Source organism: Camelus ferus, chromosome 1 (assembly GCF_009834535.1).
Source record: "Camelus ferus isolate YT-003-E chromosome 1, BCGSAC_Cfer_1.0, whole genome shotgun sequence".
Classification (NCBI taxonomy): Eukaryota; Metazoa; Chordata; class Mammalia; order Artiodactyla; family Camelidae; genus Camelus; species Camelus ferus.
The window spans coordinates 121,137,146-121,160,674 of NC_045696.1; the positions used below are offsets into that span (position 1 = coordinate 121,137,146).

The 23,529-nt window shown below is 42.8% G+C and overlaps 1 protein-coding gene and 1 long non-coding RNA gene across 4 annotated transcripts in view; one reads left to right on the plus strand and one right to left on the minus strand.

The window, feature by feature from the left end:
* Positions 1–1,422: 1,422 nt before the first annotated feature.
* Positions 1,423–23,529, minus strand: part of MRPL3 (mitochondrial ribosomal protein L3) — a 45,678-nt gene continuing 23,571 nt past the window's right edge. Inside the window, exons 7-10 of one of the 3 annotated variants that reach the window (XM_032489513.1) lie at positions 15,268–15,376; positions 12,928–13,005; positions 11,601–11,678; positions 1,423–1,761 (exon numbers count right to left, since the gene is read on the minus strand). In XM_032489513.1, coding sequence (XP_032345404.1) covers positions 1,675–1,761; positions 11,601–11,678; positions 12,928–13,005; positions 15,268–15,376 — 352 coding nt within the window. In that variant the 3' untranslated portion in view covers positions 1,423–1,674. Of the gene's footprint in view, positions 1,762–5,797; positions 6,265–11,600; positions 11,679–12,927; positions 13,006–15,267; positions 15,377–23,529 lie in introns of those variants that run through there. The other 2 variants (XM_032489507.1, XM_032489517.1) reach the window with 2 other exon arrangements.
* LOC116666493 lies at positions 1,997–3,499 on the plus strand. The gene is made up of 3 exons (XR_004323384.1): positions 1,997–2,134; positions 2,219–2,361; positions 3,379–3,499. It is a non-coding gene; the product is annotated as an uncharacterized LOC116666493 (long non-coding RNA).

Here is a 23,529-nt window from a genome sequence, read left to right on the forward strand (position 1 = left end):
GTTGTTCTTTACATTTCTAAATTTTGTTAAAAACGTCTAACTTCTTGATCTGTGCATCCATTCTCCCAAGTTCTCTGATCATCTTTACAATTATTACTCTGGTCTCTTTCTTGGGTAGATGGCTTGTCTCCACATCAGTTAGTTCTGGGATTTTATCTTGTTTTTTCCATCTAGACTGTATTTCTCTGCACCCTCATTTTGACTAAATTTCTATTTGTATTTTTATTATGCAGTCAGTTAGTTACATTTCTCGACCTTGGAGAAGTAGCCCTCTACAGCATGTCCTGTATGTCCCAGCGGCACACCCCCTTCTTGTTACCTAAGGGTCAGCTGATCCCAGGGTTGGGTCTGTCCTGCATTTGTGGACTAGTTTGTTGCTTTGGTGTCTGCCCTCTGGTGGGTGAGACTGGACTAGCAACTTGTGCAGGCTTCGTGGTGGGAAGAGCCACCTCTAGAGGCAGCTGTGGGCTCAGGAGCCTTTAGGCAGCCTGTCTGCTGATGGGTGGGGCTGTGTCCACACCCAGTTAGTTGTCTGGCCTGAGGCGTCCCAGCGCTGGAGCCTCCAGGCTGTTGGGTGGAGCCAGGTCTTGGTGCTAATGACCCACGGAAGGTGTCAGCCTTCGGGCAGGAGAGTTCATGCAGATGAATACTCCCCGATATGAGCACCACCGTGTCTATGTCCCCAGGTGAGCCACAGCCCCCCCCCCCCCCCCCCCGGCCTCCCCAGGAGACCCTCCAGGACTAGTAAGTCTGGCCCAGGCTCCTAGGAAGTCACTGCTCCTGCCATTTATTCTCATGCACGTGGGGTACTGTGTGCACCTTTTAAGTCTCTGCTTGTGTCCCATCATCAGTCCTGTGAAGCAGCTGCAGTTAAGCCCCACTGGCCTTCGAAGCCAAATGCTCTGGGGGCTCGTGTTCTTGAGACGTACCCCTGTGCTGGGGAGACTGACCTGGGCTCAGAACTCTCCCTCCTGTCGGGGAACCACTGAAATACAGTTATTCTTGTTTGTGGGCTGCTCACATGGGGGTATGGGATGTGATTATACTGGGAGTGTGCCCTTCCTAATAGCTCACTGTGGTTCCTTCTTTCTGTCTTTAGATGCTCATCTTTTTCTGCAGGTTCCAGTTTTTTATACCAGTGGTTGTTCAGCAGTTAGTAGTGATTTTGTTGTGTTCATGAGAGGTGAGTCCAAGGTCCTTCTGCTCTGCCATCGGGGCCTAATCTAACGAGGGGGCCTTCTGATTACTAAACAGGGTAAGCTGCTGAATGTAAAACAAGGTCTCCCACAGACTGATGAAAGGTGTCCTGCAATTTCAGAAATGCAGACTGCCTGCCTTAATGTGTGTGTGTGTGTGTGTGTGTGTGTGTCCGTCAGAACAGCTACTACATTAAACATATAAAGACCACGTTACAAAACTCCATAGTTCTTACATATTTCATCATGTCCTGAGACGGTCAGGTTCCACTCACAAATTTATCTTTGGAAATAAGCTGTAAAAATCACCCTTATATTCCACCCCTCGTGAAAAGTTGAAAAGCAGGTCTGTGCCTTAGCATAAAAGGTTACAAAAACCACTAGGTATTGCCTCTGAAATACTTAATCTCCTAACAGCTGCTGTGGGAAACACTTCCACTGACACTTCAGTGTTGTGACAGCTGGCATCACCCCAGTTTCACCCCGTGCCGGGGCCCTCCATAACGACAGGACTCGCCCACGCTGGCATTTCAACTTCAGCTCCACTCATCAGTAAGGTAAGGGCCTGGAAAGAAAGGACAACCAGTACTTACTGTAGCTCTCAAAGCAGGTTTGCTTGGACCATCTGGCCTTCCTGAGGCCTACAGAATTTATACCATGTTCTGTATTTATTAACCTGTCTTACAACTGATAGTACCAACCAAGGCTGGAACACAGGTCTAATCTGAGGGACATTTGGTTACAAAAAGTTTCCTCTTTTCAAGGTAAAATCTAATAGGGGATCGAGTTCAGGCCCAGACCAGGACTTGTGTGGGAGCCACGGCTTCACAGCTGCCCAAGGTCAACACTGCTCAGGAGTCACCACTAGTACCCTGGGCTCCAAACGGGGGGGACCGTGTACTGTTTACCCACAGTAGGCCAAGTTCCACTGCCCTCGGGTGAGTATGTGATGACTGACGGGGGCTGCGGCCAGAAATAGAGACCCACGGTTCCTAGAAAGTCATGTGTTGTGTTTGGCTTAGTGTTTGTAGGACCAGGCGGACTTTGGCGTTTGTGTCCCATCAGCGTAGAGAAGGCGCCGCCCTCTTCCACTGGGCTCAGCAGAACGCAGCTTCTTGGCCACTGAACGTCCACAGGAACGGGGCCCGGTCGTCCTTGGAGACAGGTGCTGGCAGTGGGGACTGGGGGTAGGGGTGCATGTTCTGCCCTGGTCCGGCTTTGAAAGATCCTAAAAGATGATCCTAAAATTTGTCCTTATAACTCACATGCGGTACACAGTCGACGTGCAGACTCTAGAGGCAGACAGCGATGGCTGGGGAGGGGGCGCCCTGCCTTCTCCACGACCCCGCATGCCCCGGCCAGCAGCTGCGGAAACGGTCCTTAGACAGTCAGGTTCCACTCACTCTCCTGTCATCTGGCAGCTTTTAGAGGCTGGGATTCCTTTCCCTCTACCTCTGTAGGTGCTTTTATTCAGAAACAGGATTTTACATTCTCCCAGCCGTAGCATTCATCTGTCTAGCAGGGGAACAGCTGCTTCCCACGCCTTCATCAGCAATCTTGACCCAACTGTAAGTTCACTGAAGTCTTTTGGTCAAATGCAGATAATTAAAGGAGTGCAATTAAGGCATTCTGAATTTCAAAGTTAAGTATAAATAATCACTAAGCATGGTACGGGATATACCTAACTAATGGGTACCATTTTAAGTTTGGTTATTATTGTATTTACACATAATTTTAGAATCAGTTTTAACAGTTTTATAGTAAGTCCTTTTGAGATTCTAAAAATAGAACTGAACTGACTTCTCCATGGCATTAGGTCGTCTCATTCATAGCCATGACACTCCTCTCCATTATTTAAATTTTCTTTCATGTCCTTCAATGTTTCACCTTCTCCAATAAGACATCAGCATGGTTGTCAGGCCTCTTCCTCAGTAACCTTTTTTAAAATTGCTATTGTGGACGGTATCCATTTTCCTCCCATGTAATTTTCCAGTTAAATACCGCTGTTATATGTTTGTATGTTAAGGCTACATTTGGTCACCAGAACTGTCTTCATTGGCTCTGACAGTTCTATCGATAGACTGATTTTCTAGTAGATTGACCATATTCCTTAGAAATGAGATTTGTCCTCACTTTCCAATATTTATATCATTCTTTTTCTTGTCTACCTACATTGGTGAAGATCTCCAAGTACATCGCTGAAAAGAAGCAGTAGAAAGTATCCTCGTTTGATTGCTGACTAGAGTGTGTCTAGTATTTTACCCCTGAATATGATGTTTGCTCATCTTTTAACAAAATCAGGAATTTCTAGCTTGGTAAGTTATATTTGTTTTTGATTTTTAAAAAAAGGCATGCTATTAAGACTTAACTACAATTTAAAATGATTCCTCTTGAGGAACTCATGATTAAAGAAAGAGAAATACATAACAGATTGTTACTTGCTTTCCTTTGGCACCCTGGGAGCTTAGAGCCACACCAAGTAAAATAACTGCACAGCCTGCCCACCTGTATTATATTGGCACCATTCCTTCCCACCGCCCAACTACTCCCAACACGTTTTCCCCTTACTTTACTAGTTTAAGGCATGGATCTCTTGTCAGTGGCCACAAATCATTAATGAAATGAGATGAAGCATAAATGAAAACTTTTAAAAGAGATGTAGCTACATTTGGATTTAAAATTGAGAATGAGAGAAACAGAACATGGGCAGGAAATGACTGCTGACCTGCTAAGTAACAAATTCCTTAGTGATCAGAAGAGCACTGATGGAGACCTGACACTTGAGTGGCCATGTGACCCACGTCTCAGGAGACATCTGGAGTTGTTATATTCTGTGGGTCCCCAGTATAGTCCAGAGGAAATGGAGCAGTTAAATGAGGCCTGCTTATGTATACGTAGACTGTTAAGCTTAATTATTTGTCATAAGTAGCCATTGGTAAGCAGATTTTCATTTCATGCAATGAAGAGAAATCCAGCAGCCATTAACACTTTTGAGTAACAAGTGATTAATTTGTAGAATGTACAAAACCAGGCCATTTAAAATCCTTTTTGGAAAGTATCAAGGAAAAGTAATTTCACCCATCTTACAGTTGAGTAATCTAACTAAAAACAGCTATGCCTCCCAACAGGAGTGTAAATAAGGGCCTTAATTTATGCTTTTATTGTCCTTGACAGGCCTTTAACTGTGACATACATGTTTCTGTAATTTAAATGAAAATCAATTCCCTTCTCTTTTTAGGGCTTAGAAAATGGTTTACCTAAATAGGTTTAACAACCAAAAAATCATATGGGGACTATAGTATATAGTTTGTATCTGTAAATCTCAGCTCCTCTCCTAATTTATCTCCCCTCGTTTTCCCCTTTGGTAGCCGTAAGTTTATTTTCTACATGAGTCTGTTTGTTTTGTAAATATATTTGTCCTGTTTTTCAGATTCCACATATAAGTGATATATTTGTCTTTCTCTGACTTACTTCAATTAGTACGATAATCTCCAGGTCCATTCACGTTGCTGCAAATGGCATTATTTCATTCTTTTTAATGGCTGAGTAGTATTCATTGTATAAATGTAGCACAGCTTCTTCATCCAGTCATCTGTTGATGGACATTTAGGTTGTTTCCACGTCTTGGCTATTGTAAATAGTGCTTCTATGAACATTGGGGTGCAGGTGTCTTTTTTGAGTTAGGGTTCCTTCTGGATATATGCCCAGGAGTGGGATTGCTGGATCATATGGTAAGTCTATTTTACATTTTTTGAGGAATCTCTATACTGTTCTCTGTAACATCTGTACCAAACTACATTTCCACCAACAGTGCAGGAGGGCTCCCTTTTCTCCACACCCTCTCCAGCATTTATCATTCCCGGACTTTTGACTGATGGCCATTGACTGGTTTGAGGTGATACCTCAATGTAGTTTTGATTTGTATTTCTCTGATAATTAGTGATATTGAGCATTTTTTCATGTGCCTATTGGCCATTGTATGTCTTCATTGGAGAATTTCTCATTTAGATCTTCTGCCCATTTTTGGATTTGGATTGAGTTGTTTGCTTTTTTCTTAAGTTGTATGAGCTGTTTATATATTCTGGAGATTAAGCCCTTGTCAGACAGGTCTCATCTTTTGCAAATATTTTCTCTCATTCCACAGATTGTTTTTTGTCTTGCTTATGGTTTCCTTTTCTGTGCAAAAGCTTAAGTTTGATTAGTCCCATTTATTTATTTTTGCTTTTGTTACCTGAGTAGGCTGCCCTAGGAGAAGAACACTGCTATGATTTATGCCAGAAGGTTTTGCCTGTGTTTTCTTCTAGAGGTTTTATGTTATCTTGTCTTATGTTTAAGTCTTTAAGCCATTTAGAGTATTTTTGTGCGTAGTCTTTAAGCCATTTAGAGTATTTTTGTGCGTGGTGTGAGGGAGTGTTCTAATTTCATTGATTTCCATGTGGCTGTCTAGTTTTCCCAACAGCATTTGCTGAAGAGACTTGTCTTTTCTCCATGGTATATTTTTGCCCCCTCCTTTGAAGATTAGTTGACCACAGGTTTGTGGGAATCCCCATATGATTTGATGTAGCTTGACAGCCACCCTTTCACAAAGACAGACAACTTTCTTTAGTAAAAGATGTTAAATTTATAAACATTTAGGATACTGTGACAAATACATAGTTTAAAAAAAAAGCAGCTCACAAGTTACAAAGATTTTGCTAATATGCAAACTTCCAGTGTATCTGAATGTGCATATTCAATCTACTTAACTGATTTATGTGTAATGTGGCAATTTTTTTGAACAAAATTCAACTCAATTGGGGGACGAATGATACGTGTATTTATGCCCTTGACAAAGACAGTAAGTGTGCTGTAACTGGGAGAACGCAGTTCCTGGTTACACCCCCGTCCTGCTCATCAGAACTCCCCAGCTGCGAGGTCAGGCAAACGTAACGGATGGGGCTCCGGGCAGACACACGCTTTCATCATACAAATCCTCTGGTAGCTCCTCTTCATCTCCGTCAGGGAAATACGTAGGGAATGGCAGATTTCTACCCAAATCCTTATACGCAGGCAGTATGGAGTCTTTGATCTGAGGGGGAGGAGGCAAAGCTCTTACTAATAAGTGATACCAATTAAGTCAGCATGTTTTACTCATAATCAAGGAATATCTGTTTCTACATTTTCTAATGTGAATAACACAGCTGTTTATATATAAAGTAAAAGAAACTCAATGTGTATTTTTTATCCCCCAAAATTCAATTCATCCAATGACACAAAGGCAACCATCCTCAAGTTAGCCAGCCATCTCCTAAGAGTAAAACAACTCTGATTAGACTTTACCTGTAACTAGAACTGCCCAACAGGATAAATTACATTCTACAATTACTACATAAATACCAATTATATCTCAACTGATTTTTCAAATATAAAGAACTGACACACTTAAAAGGTATTACTATCTACTTCTTATCTATTGATTTTATCATCTACTCATACCATCTGTTTTTATTTTCTATCATAGATTTTTTTTGTATTGTGTTAAATATATGCTAATTGTCCTATTACTAAAACTTATTTTGAATTATGTGCTCTTAATTCTGACCAACAAAAACACCATGTAAATTTAACAAGTCATATTCTCATTGACAAGCTAAGGACAGAATAGTATTTAACAAAAATAATAAACCCATAAGTCTTTAAAACAGCTCTATAACTCTACGTTCTAAAAATCTAACTACATTTGTAAATTCATAAACTGAGAAACAGTGCAAATATTGATATGATCTAGAATTTTTCTTGATTTTTGGAAAACATTACTAGAGTTTTCAAAGTTTGACTCATTCTACAGACAGCATCCATTCAGAGAAATAAAACATTAGACATAAGTTATACAGAGTAAAGGTTACTCATTTCTTACTACCAAAATGATTGGTTGAAGTATTTGGTTGAAGTAAAGTACACAGCAGCGAGGAATAGCTAAGTACAGAATTTCTCATTAAAATTGTTTCAAGAAATTACTAGTAAGTTGCCCAGAAGAGAATAAACTTGTTTATTTTTTTCTCCAATTCCTAATCTTGGGTTAAACTTGAACTTGGAAAAAACAAGTTACATTCTTACCAATTTATCTCAGAATTTATAACTGAAAATAAAACCCAAGCAAATAAACACAAAAAACATTATGTGCTCATTTGATAACTGCATCCTCAGGCACGGACGTTTTACAGCTCTGTCCTAGCTGAGGAACATTTGGGATGGACGCAGTACTTACCTATTTGAAGGTCACTGCCACAGTCCTGCAATGCACTGATCTGAAACAAATGCTGACATCTCACCTACAATGGGGCGGTCCCCCTTGAAGGAACGTGCATGACACTACGGTAGGTGTGTGGTCACTCTCACCCCGACTTTAGTGTTTCCCTGCCTTCAGGACTCCCTCGACTATCTACCTCGTTCTACCTCGTTCTTTTATATCTATGTGTATTAGCAAAGCAGTCCAAATCCTTTGAGGAAAGGTGAGCGTAGGAAGCACAAAAAAGCACAAAAAAACCAAAATCTGAAAATAAACTTAAATTATAAATTAGGCTGTAGGGACATGACATGCAAATATGTCAAATATGTCAGCATCACTAACACACGACGGATGCTCTAAGTGCATTTAGTGAATCCAGACCACACAAAGCTTACATTAGCTAAACAGGCTGGTCAGCCCTGAGACGAGCTTACTAAGTTGAGTGAAGAACACAGTTCCCAGCAGCCCTGTGCCCTGTACTCTGAGGAGCCATGAGGTCCCCTGGAGGGAGCGGGCGCTGAGGAGGCCGCTCGCCCAGCAGGCAGCCTCGGCCTCCAAGGGCAAGGGGCTTATCCCCCTGCTGGGCGACCCCTGGGAGAGTGGAACAGTGGCTGAATCTTCAGAGAACATGTAAGACACTCCCCAAACCCCCACACCTAATGTTTGGGATGGACATTTAGGGTTACAAGAGAGTTAAAAGATTTATCAAAATTTGTTGGAAACACATTCACTAGAATGTTAAAAGTTCAAAGTGCCTAGACATTGCTCTGATGCTGTGGTGTCTCAGGCTGTGTCTGGACTCCTCTTGTAGAACTGCCATCTTCAGTGACAGCAGGCCCTCACCCATCATAGGGAAGTGGGCGGGAAACCTGAGTAATGAATTCTGTTGGTTATAAACTGTCTCTAACATCCGGATCAGAACCATTGAACACGTGGCCGTTTTGAACACAGCTGACCTGGTCACCCCTGCCGGCTTCCACCACTGTCACTGCATATGTGACTGGGTCACCTGGACACTGGAAACCTTATGTAAACCCACCAAAACCCAAAAAATCTTCTAAGCATTAATCAAATGCATTTCTTCTTTAAGGAAAATGAGAATAATCCAAGTGAAGAATTCTAAAAAGGGAATGTTAATTACTGTAAGATTAAAATACTGTACCTGTCCTAGTAATGGAACCTACCTTAAGAAATGAAAAGAATACATAGAAAAAAGACCCCATCTGACAAATCCAAGTTTCAACCTACTTTTGTTACTACTGTTGGACAAATAGTGAAGGATCTATTTCTGGGAACTGCTGATATCACTTCTATTACAAATTTATTTTCAGAATGGAGAATGGAAGACTAAAATTCAGAAGTGAGCTCTCACTTTGTATTACGTTGGCTTAAAGCCCAGGCAGAATAATTATTTTGCAGTTTACTTGATAGAAATAAGTCGGAGACCTTAAGAACTTTTTTTTCAAATCGATCCTGTAAAATGTTTTCTTTGTTTTGAACACAAAAATGAACATGAATTTTTAAAGGAAAACACTTAAATGTGTAATCAGAGCAATGCTAGTAGTAATAATACATCTTAAAATGTCTACCTTTAGGGGAACGTATCTCAACATTAATAAAAGCTATTTATGACAAACCCACAACCAATATAACATAATACTTAATGATGAGAAGTTGAAAGCCTTTCTGCTAAACTGGAACAAGAACGCCCACTCTCACCTCTTCTATTCAACAAGGTCTTGGAAGTCCCGGCCATAGCAGTCAGACAAGGAAGAGGGATCCAAATTGGAAAAGAGGTAAAATTATCACTATATATAGATGATACTATAGTATATACTGAAAACTCTAGAGACACCACACAAAAACTACTAGAACTGATAAAAGAAAGAATTCAGCAAGGATACAAGATTAACAGAGAAATCTGTTGCATTTCTTTACACTAACAATGTCAGAAAGGGAAAGTAAACAATCCCTTTTAAAACTGCATCCAAAACAATAAGATACTTAGGAATCAACCTGACCAGGAGGTGAAGATTTTATATGCTGAGAACTATAAAACATCAATAAGGGAAATTAAAGACGTAAAACTAGCCCATGTTCTTGGATTGGAAGCATTAATACTGTTACAGTGGCCATACTACTCAAAGCAATCTACAGATTTAATACACACTCTTACCAAATTACTCAGGACATTTTTCACAGATGTAGGAAAAATAATCCTGAATTTATATGGAATCACAGAAGCCCTGGAACTGCCAAATCAATAAACAGACAAAAGGATCATGGAACAGAACAGAGAGTCCAGAAATAAACCCAAACGCTTACAATCAATCTTCAGCAAAGGAGGCAAGAATATACAATGGAGAAAAAGACAGTTTCTTCAGCAAATGCTGTTGGAAGACTGGACAGCTGCATGTAAATCAGTGAACTTAGACTATTCCCTCACACCACACACTCAAAATGGCTTAAAGACTTAAACATAAGACAAGATACTATAAATCTGTAAGAAAACATAGGCAAAACATTATCTGACGTAAATCTTAGCAATGTTCTAGGGCAATATACCCAGGCGATAGAAATAAAAGCAAAAATAAACAAATGGGAATCTAATTAAATTTATACGCTTTTGCATAGCAAAGGAAACCATAAGCAAAACAAGAAGACAACCTATAAAATGGGGGAAAATATTTGCAAATGATGTGATAAGAGCTTAATTTCCAGAATGTATAAATAGCTCATACAACTTAATAACAAAAAAACAAACAACCCAATCCAAAAATGGGCAGATCTAAATGAGAAATTCTCCAATGAAGACATACATATGGTCAATAGGCACATGAAAAAATGCTCAATATCGCTAATTATCAGAGAAATGCAAATCAAAACTACAAATCAAAACTACAATGAGGTATCACCTCATACCAGTCAGAATGGCCATCATTCAGAAGTCCACAAATGACAAATGCTGGAGAGGGTATGGAGAAAAGGGAACCCTCCTACACCGCTGGTGGGAATGTAGTTTGGTGCAGCCATTATGGAAAACAGTATGGAGATTCCTCAGAAAACTAAAAACAGACTTACCCTGTGATCCAGCAGTCCCACTCCTGGGCTTGTGTCCTGAAGAAACTCTAAATCAAAAAGGCACATGCACCCCAATACTCACAGCAGCACTATTTACAAGAGCCAAGGAATGGAAGCAACCTAAGTGTCCATCAAGAGATGACTGGATAAAGAAGCTGCAGTATATTTATACAATGGAATACCACTCAGCCATAAAAAAGAATAAAAAAATGCCATTTGCAACAACATGGATGGACCTTGGAGATCATCATTCTAAGTGAAGTAAGCCAGAAAGAGAGAAAAATACCATATGCTATCACTTATATGTGGAATCTAGAATATGACACAAACGAACCTATTTACAAAACAGAAAGACTCACATAGAAAACAAACATGGTTAACTGGGGGGAAAGGGGGTGGGGAGAGAGAAATCAGGAGTTCGGGATTACTAACTAATGTATATAAACAAGGTTCTACTGCACAGCACAGGGAACTATATTCAGTATCTTGTAATAACCTATAAAGAAAAAATACATATGTATATATATATATATAACTGAATCACTATGCTGTACACCTGAAACTAACAACACTGTAAATCATCTGTACTTCAACAACAAAAAACAACTCAATATTCTGCAAAACACAATGCAGTTAAGCGCAATAAAAAAAAAGTCTTAAGCCACCCTTCTTGTTGATTTTCATTTAACTTCCACCCATATATTTCCAATTCCTGTGTCAAAGTACTCTTGAAAAAGTTATTTTTTTGAAGGACAGAGATATCCTGATATTCTGGAAGGTGCCCTATGTGTCTTGTACTCCTTCTCCTAATATCCCTTCTGTATTTATGAAGAGCTCTGTGCTTACTGGTCCTCCCCTCTTGCAGGTTCATGGTTTTAGAGACATAGACTAAAGATTTTTGTGCAGTTTTTTTTCACTCAGTTGCTACTCAAAAGTGGAAAAGTTAGCAGGAAATATGGGGAAAAATAGCCACTTATTTTCCAGTCACACTTCTGGTGACAGAGTGGCATACACCAATGTATCTGAACAAGGAAAATAAAGGCAGCTCTACGAACCTTGACTAAGCAGTTTTTGTGTCCTGGTACAGAGCCGTTTACGTAGATTATATTGTGCTTTGTGTTTATTCTCCACACCTAAAGTAGAAATGAAATCAAACTTTAAGTAAAAGTTTGAAAGTATACTTACATTAAAACAAACATAATCCTAGGCTCTAAGTAGCCTGTAAAGTCCTAATCATGTTAGCAACTCAAAATGCTCAATGAGAACTGAAAAAACTCAGGTCCCACGGACGACGCGTGCTGTAAGGACAGCAGGGACATCTCATGGACGGGGCAGAAAACTCATGTCTCAACATTCTGGTGCCAGAAAGATTAACAAGCGGAAACTTTTATTTTTAATTAGTCAATACTAGCTTGCTGCAACTAGGAACTAGGAAGCCACTACGTCTCTGGGTCTAATTTTTAAACAGTGTGCTGAGCAGATGGTTTTCAAACAGATCGTCACATGGAGAAAACATTTGGGGGGGGGGGGGATCAAGCCTGACCCATAGCTCGTACGTAATTATGGCTAAATACTAAATCCTCTGGAGACTGAAGTCTCTCTCCTGTACACACGTGCACACACGGACACAAATAGGTGTCTCTGGCAAGTATAAAAGCAATAGGAGAGGGGAAAAAAATCTTACACTATATAAAATTTACAAAACTTTCTGCTGGTCAAAATTTGTAACTAAAGCACACCTAGAACAGACGCTGGAAGAATATGCACCAAACTGTCATTTACCAGTGGTTCCCTCTAGGGGGCGCTCTTCCCAGTGGTTTATTTCCTTCTTTGCATTTTGTATGCTTTTCATACATGTGTACACGTGAGTTTTCATAAAAATATATGACACCCATTATGGTTCAACTCATTTTCACTTAGATATCACATATATTCCTCAAGTTAAACACATAATCATTCTATAAAAATGGATGTATATGCCATAATGCTTTTTTTTAGTACTACCTTTCCCTGTTTTAACTGTCTCCTACATGCACCCACACATTTGACATTTACTCAAAGTACTCTGGTGTGTAACCGTCCAGTCTCTGTGCTTATATGGGGCTCAGCGGCACATACACGTGGGGCTCCTGTTTACTCTGTCAGAGCGCTTACTGAACGCAATGCTCAGAATTCTCTTTCGTGCAACACCACCCTATGGAAACCTTCCAGATCAAACAGCAGACAACTAATTTTCCTTTTTAATGCGTGCATATTCAATGGCTTGGAAATTAAATGAACACACATGACCAAGACCACCCCATAAAGAAAATACGGAGTCCCGTGCCTCTGCCCTGGGGCACTGCTGTCACCATCCCTAAAAGGGCCACTGCAGACACTTACTCTCAGTCCAAATGCTGTCCTGTCGATGTTCCCCAGGGGTCCCGGCATTTTAGCTCCAGGCCAGACTCTGGCAACATCCTAAAGGAGAGAACCACATTTGCACTTTTTACATAGTACCTTCAATTTCAAAGAGTACCCATGAAACCAACATGCAAGTAAGATATAAGCCATTAAAATGTTCTCCCCCATGTTTTGCTAGGCCCCGGTAAAGAACTAAATGTGGATTCAATCAAACTGACTCCTAGAGAATTTCTAAACTAGATTAAAACAACAAAAATACAGACTAAGAACACATTTAAGAGAAAAACTCAGTAACATGAGAGTAACTGAGCCAATCATGGTTTAAGAAGTAAAAACAAAAACAACAAAGGACATACAAACAAGTCACACCATCATTGTAAGAAAAATACTGCCCGCCTGGCCTGTTTTCAGTAACCTGCATGAACACCCACAGCTCTGCTGCCGGAACGGTCCTACCCTCCCAGCCCTGCTTTTGATGTTTCTGTCGTCCCGCGGAATGATTAAAGGACAGTTAGTCATCAGAGCTCCGGGCTTGCTTGGCCGGCCCTGGCCGTCTCTAACTCGTGTAAATCAAACAGCCGCACATCGTCTGATTTTAGCTTTGACAGTGGATCATATTCCACATCTGGAAAAACAAATCTGAATTACATCCACAGTGGAAAGCTGCTCATGATACAAGTTCTTGAAATAAAAACAATTGCATCACTGTTCTCACAACAGGTGAAACTCCCAGCAGAAGCAGCTCAGCCTATCAGCAGAGTTGGTTACTCTGCAGCCAACAGTTTAAAGCCAATTCTGAGTATTACAGACTGTCTCTTACTTATTCTATAAACAGTCTGATAAGCACCGTGCTCAGCATGACCTTAGTAAAAAGGACTCTGCCCTCCTCAAGTAAACTTATACTTGTTAAAACTACACCCTGACTCAGGCCGTTTAATAGCTAATGGAAGAAGCATTTACAAACAGAACAGTGTATTTCATGAAGAATAACCAACTCGAGTCATAAGATTCGGTTCTCCTATAGGCCTAATTTTTTTAAAGAGTTGTAATGAGATATAATTCACATAACCACACTTCAGCCATTTAAAGTATAGTTTAATGTTTTTAGTACATTCAGAGTTGTGTATTATCATAATCAGTTTTGAAACATTTCCATCCACCCAAAACAAATTCCATACATGCTGGAGGACACCCCTCCAGCTGCCGCGCTGTCCAGCCCCCGCCCCGCCCCGCCTGCAACATGGCAGCAGACACGATGCTCCTTTACCTGCAAGTAGTTCAGTGTGTCTCCTAAGAACAAGGACGCTCTCTGACATACGCACAGCAGTTACGAAACTCAGGAAATGTAACACATTAGCTAATCTACCAGCCACACTTGAACTCTGACAACTGTAATGTCCTTTCGAGCTGTTTCTCCAAGTCTGGGGTCTTAGCTGTCGTGTCTCCCTAGTCTCCTGACAAATAAAGTTACAAAGACTAATTTTGTGCAGACGTACTTTATACCTTTGGGAGAACACATACAGGGTCAAGTCCCAGAAGTGGGACTCCTGCGTCAAAGGCAAACGTGCAGCCTTGCTAGATAGTGCCTGCCACAGTTTCCCTCCACAGAGGACACACTATTTTACACTCCCGCCAGGGACGGGTGAGGGTGCCTGCTTCCCCACACTCCTGCCAATGGAGTGGCAAAAAGTGAGCAGCTTGCCAGCCCAATCCGCTGGGTGAGAAACTCGCTCAAGAGTAGCTTTCATCTGTCTCTCTCTTACAAGAGGGAGAATATATTTGCAAGCTTTAGAGACTGAATTTGCATCTCTCATGGTCTCAAGGATAAGGCTCCTGCAGGCCCTTTTCGCCGTACCTCTGGGACCAGCGTCAGACCAGTCCCAGAGGTCCAGGGGACTGGGTCAGCAACACACAACTCCCCCTCTATTTCCTGCACGTTCACTGCCTGTCTCCACTTTTTCTCCACTACTTTTCCCTCGCATCATTATACTGTCCTTAGCAACCCTTCCCTATGGTCCCTTGGTACTTTGTACAGACAAAATCCATCTGTGAGGGACCAGGGAGGGCACTCTGACCCTGTTTCCTGCAGCTGGCTAGAGAGTGTGGGAGGGGAGACAGAGACAGGAACGAGGAAGCAGGCAGGAGAGTCCCCAGGGTCCTGGCTGTGGCCAGCCAGGCCGTCACCATGTGACAAAGTAAGGCCAGCACTCACCTGGGGTCACATTCAAATTACAGCCCGGTCCCCTGGACAGACTGAAGCCCTCTGCGCACAGAGGCTGAACCTTTGGCTGTAAAGGAGGATCACAAGGTTATACTTACTCCAGTTGAAACAGCTCCAGGTCTCCGGTGGGTTTTCGTCTGACCGTGAGTAGCGGGCTGGCCTTTAAATTCCCATCTCTTCATGACACCTTGAAAACCTTTGCCGATTCTGAACAAGGCAAACAGAATTTACATAATCAACACAGGGTAAGAGATTCCCAACTGCCCGCTCTGGCAGTACCTGAGAGCTTGACAAAGCTCCTTATCTAAACAACAAGGAAAGGCCATTCGAGCGAAACTGCAAATGAACATGTGCTCTCCTCTGCCCTGGTCTGCACCTTCCTGGAGTCTCATCTACGTGAAATGACTGGTTCACGATCGCGGGACAACAGCGAGCTAAGCAGGGGGAGTGCCATCACCCTAGGACACAAGGCAGGGGAAGTGGGTCCCTTCAGAAGTTCAGGGTACTCAGAGGAGACGTGGCAGGAGCCACTGAGAGCCCACCTCTGGCACACATGCCCCCGTGTGATCAATCACCTCCCTAGAGTCTGGGTGTACCCAGCAGGGAATAAACCCCACAGAAGTGGCCTCGGTCCCAGGGACCAGCTCCATCTCTGCACCCTCTTGCTTGCGAGGCCCTGAAGGAAGCTGCTGTTGGACACGAGCTGGGCATGGACGGTCCCGTGGGAGCACATCTCCGGCCAGCAGCTGTGGACCTGACACCCGCCTGGGCTGAGCCCCTGGGCCCACAGCCCCCGCTGAGCTGCACGGACCATGTGCCCACCCAGACCGCAGCAAGGGGAGACAGACATGTTCATTGTTTCAGGGGACTGTGTTAGGCAGCAGTGTATACAGAACATGAAATAAAACAGCAATCTTGTCCTAAATACTACAGAAATTTGACTTTTAGAAGATGGATCTTGGTTTCAAGGTCTGACTCTGAAGCCAATAGAGAAATAAAAAAAGAGACTAACAATTTCTTAAAATTGTAACATTTCAATTTTAACAAAACCATTCTAGTTTCAAACTCTGCTAACTAGAGAAATGCTCTTCAATTAGGTAGAAGCAATACTAAGGTTCAAGCATGATTAAGGCTTGTCTCTGACTGTCAAATACATCAGGACAAATGACACAATGAAAGGACCAGAATGAATTTTAGACTCTACTAGGTATATTTTTATAGACGCATGCAATGAACACTTTTTACCTTTTAATAGATAACATGTGAACACAGTTTTGAAGTAGTATCCCCTACACATAGCATAGCTGGCTACTACTAAATAGAGCATATTTCAGGACACTTACAAACAGGACCACACGCCGCAGATTACAAAAACTATGTTATTTCCACAAGGACTTTGCTGTGCATTTAACAGAGTTATCAGAAAGTTAAGCCCACATGAATAAGATAGTTTGTTTTAGATAAATCAAGAATTCCACACAAACACAAGTACGTATAGAATATAACAGCCGAGTATTATCAAATCACAGGTCAAAGGTTATGTGTATACGAATAATTCAGGTATAGCTTTCTCACATTAGTCAACTGAACACATCATGGCGTATACGGCACGCCTGGTCTCACCGTGCTCCACAGATACTAATGGTCAGCACTTTTCAGCCATGAAGTATTTTTAAATTAAGGTACATATGTGGTGTTTTTAGACATAACACTAAGAGACTACAGTACAGTGCAAAGGTAACTTCTATGTGCACTGGAGAACCAAACAATGTGTGTGACTCGCTTTACTGAGGTGGCCTGGACCCGAACTGCAGTATCTCCGAGGCATGCCTGAACGTAATTCTTTTCAGCCTCAAAAACTCAAAATAATGCTTATTCCTGATCAAAGAGCTAAAACAGACACTTAACATATACTCACTGAAAAGCCACTATAAACTTGGCAAGATTAACATCTAAGAAGAGCAACCATTTATCATCATAATATCAAATGTTTTCCTGAAATTCTGCTTCAGAAACTTAACAAATATTTCCACTTAACAGTGAATTTTAGAATATATTTGAAAAATAAATGCTTGGCAATTTAAAAATAAAAAAGAAGTGAATCCTTTGAACCTATGATACTGTTTGGCAAATACCACTTTAAAGGAAAAAAGGGAAGGGACTGGCGACATCGAATCTAAAACGAGCACGTGGAAGCTGGTGGAATGCTAGGACCACGCGCTCCCCTCTCCTCGTGACTACAACGAAAGCACAACTGGCTGCTAAACAACCATCGGAAAAAAAGCCTGGAACCTAGCAAAGAAGATCTTCTGCAACTGGCAACATAAAGAGGGCACCACAGCAGGATGGTAGGAGGGGCGTGCTCTCGATATAATCGGGCCCCATACCCCCAGGGTGGGAGACCCACCAGCTGAAAAACATTAAGTTGCAGAGGCCCTCCCACAGGAATGAGAGTTCTGACCCCCACGCCAGGCTCCCCAGCCCAGGGTTCTGGCAGTGGGAAGAGAGGGAGACCCCAGGACATCAGGTTTTGAAGGCCAGCAGGGCTTGGCTCCAGGAGCCCCACAGGACTGGGGGAAACAGACACTCCATTCTCTTGGGACGCATACATAGAATCTCAAGTGTGCTAGGTCCAAGGGCAGAGGCAGTGATTTCATATGAACCTGGGTCAGGCCTGCCTGCTGGTTTTGGAAGGTTTCCTGGGAATGTAGGGGAAGCCTGCAGCTCACCCAGGGCACATAAAAGCTGGTGGCAGACATTCCGGGAGTGTTCATCTACATGAGCTTTCCTGGAGTCTTGACTGCATCATCAGCACCAAGATCTAGCCCCATCCATCAGACTTCCTGAGCCACTAGACACACCCCTAGACACAACCCTACCCACCAGAAGACCAGGACCAAGCTTCAGTCAGCAGTGGGGAGGCACCAGCTCCACCTGCATAAGCCTCTAGTCTAGCCACATCCACCAGGGGCAGATAACAGAAATAAGAAGCCAAAGCCTGTGGAAGGAATCCACAAATGCAGGCCAGACTCTATACTGGGACTGGCTGGAACCTGGCCCTCGGGGACAAGAGAGGAGTGTGCTGCTGGGACACACAGGACGTCTCCCACAGAGAGCCACCTCTCCAAGGTCGAGACACATAACTAACCTACCTAAAAATACAAATAGAAAGATAGACAATATGAGGTGGCAGAGGAATATCTCCCAGGCCAAGGCACAAGATAAAATCCCAAAAGACGAAATAAGTGATGAGGAGACAGGCAGTTTATCTGAGAAAGAGTTTAAAGTAATGATGGCCAATATGTTCAGAGAACTCAAGAGGAGTATAGATGCACAGTGTGAAGTTTTTAGCAAAGAGTTTGAAAATATAAAGAATACCCAAACAGTTGAATAAAATCACTGAAATGAGTAACACACTAGAAGGAACCAAGAATAGACTAAATGAGGCAGAAGAACAGATCAATGAGCTAGAAGACAGATTAGTGGAAATCACTACTGCAGAACAGAAAAAAGAAAAAAGAATGAAAAAAACGAGGATAGTTTAAGAGAACTCTGGGACAACATGAACGCACTAATAGTCATTTATAGGGGTCCCAAAAAGAGAGGAGAGAGAGAAAGGACCTGAGGAAATTTTTGGAAAGATAATGACTGAAAAATTCCCCAATTTGGGAAAGGAAACAGTCACCTAAGTCAAGGAAGTACAGAGAGTTCCACACAGCATCAAGCCAAAGAGGAACATACCAAGGCACAATTTGACAAAAATTAAGGATAAGGAAAAAATATTAAAATTAGCAAGAGAAAAGCAACAAATAACATATAAGGGAGCTCCCATAAGGTTATCAGTGATTTTTCAGCAGAAACTCTCCAAGCCAGAAGGGAGTGGCATGATATATTTAAAGTGATGAAAGGGGAAAACTTACAACCAAGAATACTCTATCCAGCAAGGCTCTCGTTCAGATTTGATGGAGAAATCAAATAACAGATAAAAGCTAAAAGGTTTCAGCACCACTAAACCAGCTTTACAACAAATGTTAAAGGAACTTCTCTAGTCATCAAACCGTAAGACAAGACAACAAAAAGAAGAAAGAGGGGGAAAAAAAAGACCTACAAAGGATTGCTTTGGCAATTCAAGGTGTTCTATGGTCCCATAAAGATTTTGGAATTGCTTGCTCTGGTTCTGTGAAAAATGTGAGTATTTTGACAGGGGTTGCACTGGATCTGTGGGTTGCTCTGGGTAGTGTGGCCATTTTGATAATGTTGATTTTTCCAATCCAAGAGCACAAGATCTCTCTTCATTTCTTTGTAACATCTTCAATTTCCTTCATCAGTGTTTTACAGTTTTTAGAGCATAGGTAACCTCCTTGGTTAAGTTTATTTCTAGGTATGTCTAGGTTGTTTTAGATGTAATGGAAATGTTTATGCCAGTTATAAAATTCTGGTTTTTGAAGTGGAAAGAAAAAGTGAATGAAGGGTTGTGAATGGCAAAATACCCTTCTTTCTTATGGTGAGTTGTGTTCCATTACATATATATGCTGCACCTTCTTAACCCACTCATCTATTGATGTGCATTTACGATGCTGCCATGTCTTGGCGATTATAAATAATGTTGCTGTTAATAGCAGGGTGTATGTATCTTTTTTAATTAATTCTTATTTTGTGGTTGGCTTTACTCCTTTGATAACTATGTAAGTTTAAAAAGCTAAAGCTCTAAACGTTCTTAGAAACAATGAACAGTACATATATGCAAATTTTTAAAAAATATGTGCAGTATATTGTCTATATGTATTTACATGCAATATATTGTGTATGTGCAGTCAAACTGTAACAATTCTACCTAATAAAACTGAAAACTGAAACAAAACAAAACCACGTTCTGACACTGGCCATTCTGGCAAAAGTGTGTCTCCAATGGCTTCGTCTCTACTTAAGAAAGCGAGCCCGAGTGTGAGCCGTGAAGAACAGGCCAGGTGAGTGTCAAAGAAAATGTGTTTCATTTTAACAGTGAAGTGCTAATTATCTTTAGGCTAATTACAGCTGTTTTCCATCTAGTTCTAGAACACATCATGTTCTATGTGCACAATGGGGGCCTCTTCAATAAACAGCACACGTGATGTGACAGATGGTCGGCGGAACTGAGACCGTGGAGGACGCAGAACGCGGGCGCAGGTGTCTCTCCCACTGTTTCTCTGTTGTGGTCCAACCGCAGAACACACAGCAGGAGCAAGAAGGGAACTAATCTATACTGAGCGCACCCAAGCACGTTTGAGAGAGGACGTTTTCACGGGTCACATCATATAAACCCTTCATTTCACTAAAAATGATACAAAACACGTAATATGTGCTTTCTCTTCCCCACCCATTTTCTGCTGTTTATAGTTAGTGGTAGCGGAAAAAATATCAAAGGACAATTCAGAGCAGGAAGAACACAATGTTAGAAATTCCACATTTAGTGAAATATATCTGAAAATCAGGAAAACATAAAAGATGTATTTTAGTTAGGGCATTTATACTGTTAAAACTAAAACTTCATCAAAAAGTCTCAGAGATGCCATTTAAACTTAGGAATCTCCGTCGCCCGTGTTCTCAGACTTACTTCCTTACTAGACTTGAAGTCCACCAAGCACAGGGACTGGGCGCCGTCCCACCCCGGCGCCCAACCTAGAGGACTCAGGTCGTTCTGTCCTGGGTACAGCTGTGCCTTAGGGAGACAGATGATTATTTCCTTCATTCTGTCCTGCAGTTCCCAAATGCTGTCTAATGGGCAAGGCTGTTTTTTGTTTTTTTAGGGAGAAATTCATTAGGGAGACCTAAGAAATGAGGCAGCCATAGGGGTAGCAGGTAGTGACTGGCTGGCTGACCAATATGCTACTCAGACACAGGGTGACCCTAGGAAGCCTGCCTAAAGTTATTTTCAGTATACTTAATATATATAAAGTGTAAATTATATATAAAATATATATATTTAAACTGAGCAGCAGCATCAATAACCACATACCACGAGGAAACAGGACCTGTAGATTCACTCCAGGCAAGGCATTACACAAACAAAAATAAATTCAATAATTCAACAGCAAAACCTCTCAAGGGATAAACACCAGAAGGCACTGTTGCTAGACTATGTTATCAAAAATGTTTAGTTTCCAATAAAAAACTGAGACTTGGGCAAGCGTTTCTGAAGGTTTACACAGGCTATATAAAGACAGGGAGGAGGGGCTTACAGGTGTGACTAAGAACCTGCGGCTGAGAACGCGCCGTCAGATGTTCCCGGGGCACCGCACGGCTCCAGAGACCAGTACTGCGTGGACGCCATCCCCTGCTAAGATGTGACAGACGCCTCCGTGTCCACCAGCAGACACCCTTCACGCGGCTCCCCACTTCGTGGGAACTGCCTCTGACTGCCCGGTTCTGGACACACTTGGACGCGGGGGTGAACACAGCGTCCCTGAGGGGAGGCCTGCCCTCGACCCTGTGCACTGAGTCCTCCCAGAGGGGCCTCCAACGTCCTCACACCGAGTCCCTCCGTCGCCCCTGCGGGCCCCTGGCAGTGCCGGAAGTCCATCGCCACCTGACTCAGCGCTGCTGTCTGAGCCTGGGGTGGGTGACGGGAAGCAGCTCCTGAGTGCACGGGTGAGCCGTGGTGGAACTTCCCAGGTGCTCCACGATCCAGCAAGGACTTCACAGGCGGCGTGGTCTCTGCACAGTGTCCCCCTCGGGGGTGGCTCTGCAGCAGCATGGCCTGGAGTGCAGGTATCCGCTTCCGTCTGAAGCCCACAAGCCCCTCAGCATCTGGGAACACCCTCATCAACAGTGATGCCGAGAGCACAGAGCACTGCCTGGAGCTCTGCCGTCAAATCCAGCTCACTCAACAGGACAGGGAGCCGCCTGTGCCGGGCCAGGGACCTCGTAGAGAAGAGGGCATCTTCTGGCTGTCCTAAGTAAACCCAGGACACCACGCTGCTGTCCTGAGTTCAGTCTGCCATTCCCCAAAAGAAAACTCAAACAACCAATTCTGCAGTACCAGGAAAAGACAGAAATTTTCTGAAGGTCCTTGGCCACATCATCTCTCGCTGCAGCTCAGAAGCCCGCCATGCGCTATGATGCACTGCTGTGTCTCTTTCAATACAGAGAAAGTGAGTCATGCCACTTGGAAAATTGGAGGGTTATTTTTTGGATACAGATTTGCAGAACTGAAAGGAACCTTAGGAAAGATCTGGTCCTATGCCTTTATGTTAAAGACAATGAAGTCTCCACTGGGAGAAACTAGGCCCCTTGGCCAAGGTCAAACCCCTGGTACATGGAGGCACCAGGTCACACTTTCAACCCAGGTCACACTGCCTCCTGAGAAACACAGCAAAGCCAAAATACAAAACTACCCAGCACATCAGAGAGGCAGGAAGCTATTTCAAGGGCATCCTTGTCACACTGTAAATTCTAGGTAATTACAACGACCCACTGTGCTTTGGAAAGCCCCTACTTTGCTACACGAAACAGCCTAAAGTAAAAGGCAGTAACCTGATGTATTAGAAGATACCACCACTGAATTCCTAATGACCTAATGTTTTTAATTCATTTAAAGAGGTATTTCCTAATGAGGAAAACACACTTTCCCTTTAAAAACTTGAAACAAATGAGAAAGCAGTAACGTCAGCAGGGGTGACTGGCGCCAACCCTCCTGAGCAGTCCGTGTGTCCCCACCCCGATCTAAGCGTCATCTGTCCGTCTTCTCACTCAGTCTTTCTGGGGCGGCGGAGGCTGGTGCTGCGGTCAGTCCCAAGGTGACGATGAGGCAACAGAGAGGCTGAGAAAGCCGCCTAGGTCACAGGGCTGCCGGGGAGCAGGGCCCTCCGTCCAGCCTCCCGGGGTCACCTCCGATAGGATGCTATGACCGAATGAATGAAGAGGGATTGTTTCTGACAGAGACTATTTTCCTCTGCAATTTACTCATTTTGAAAATTGTCCCACTAGTATGCTTAGAAATTTCCTGCTTTGAATACCTAGTAAACGAAGTGACTTACTAAACATGAACACACCCAACAGGTGCAGAGCTGGGGGCACCTGCACCTGAAGGCAGCTCCTGCCCTGTCTCCTCCCCGAGCTCCCAGTGGGCTGGTCCGAGTGTGCAGCACTCTTCTCACACGGGTGCGCCCCTGGCCACAGCCCCCGAGAGCCTTCGCTTCTGTAAGAAGCTACCTGGCTTCCATTCACTCAGATGGACCAGGTTTCTGTACAAATTTGTTGATACATTAATGAAAGAACCCAGGAAACTCCCCTTCCTTCATTTTACCCCAGGGACAACACGATCAAAGTCAGTCCTGTCTTTATCTTGAGGCCAAAGGGTACCAAAGACTTCAGAAACAGTG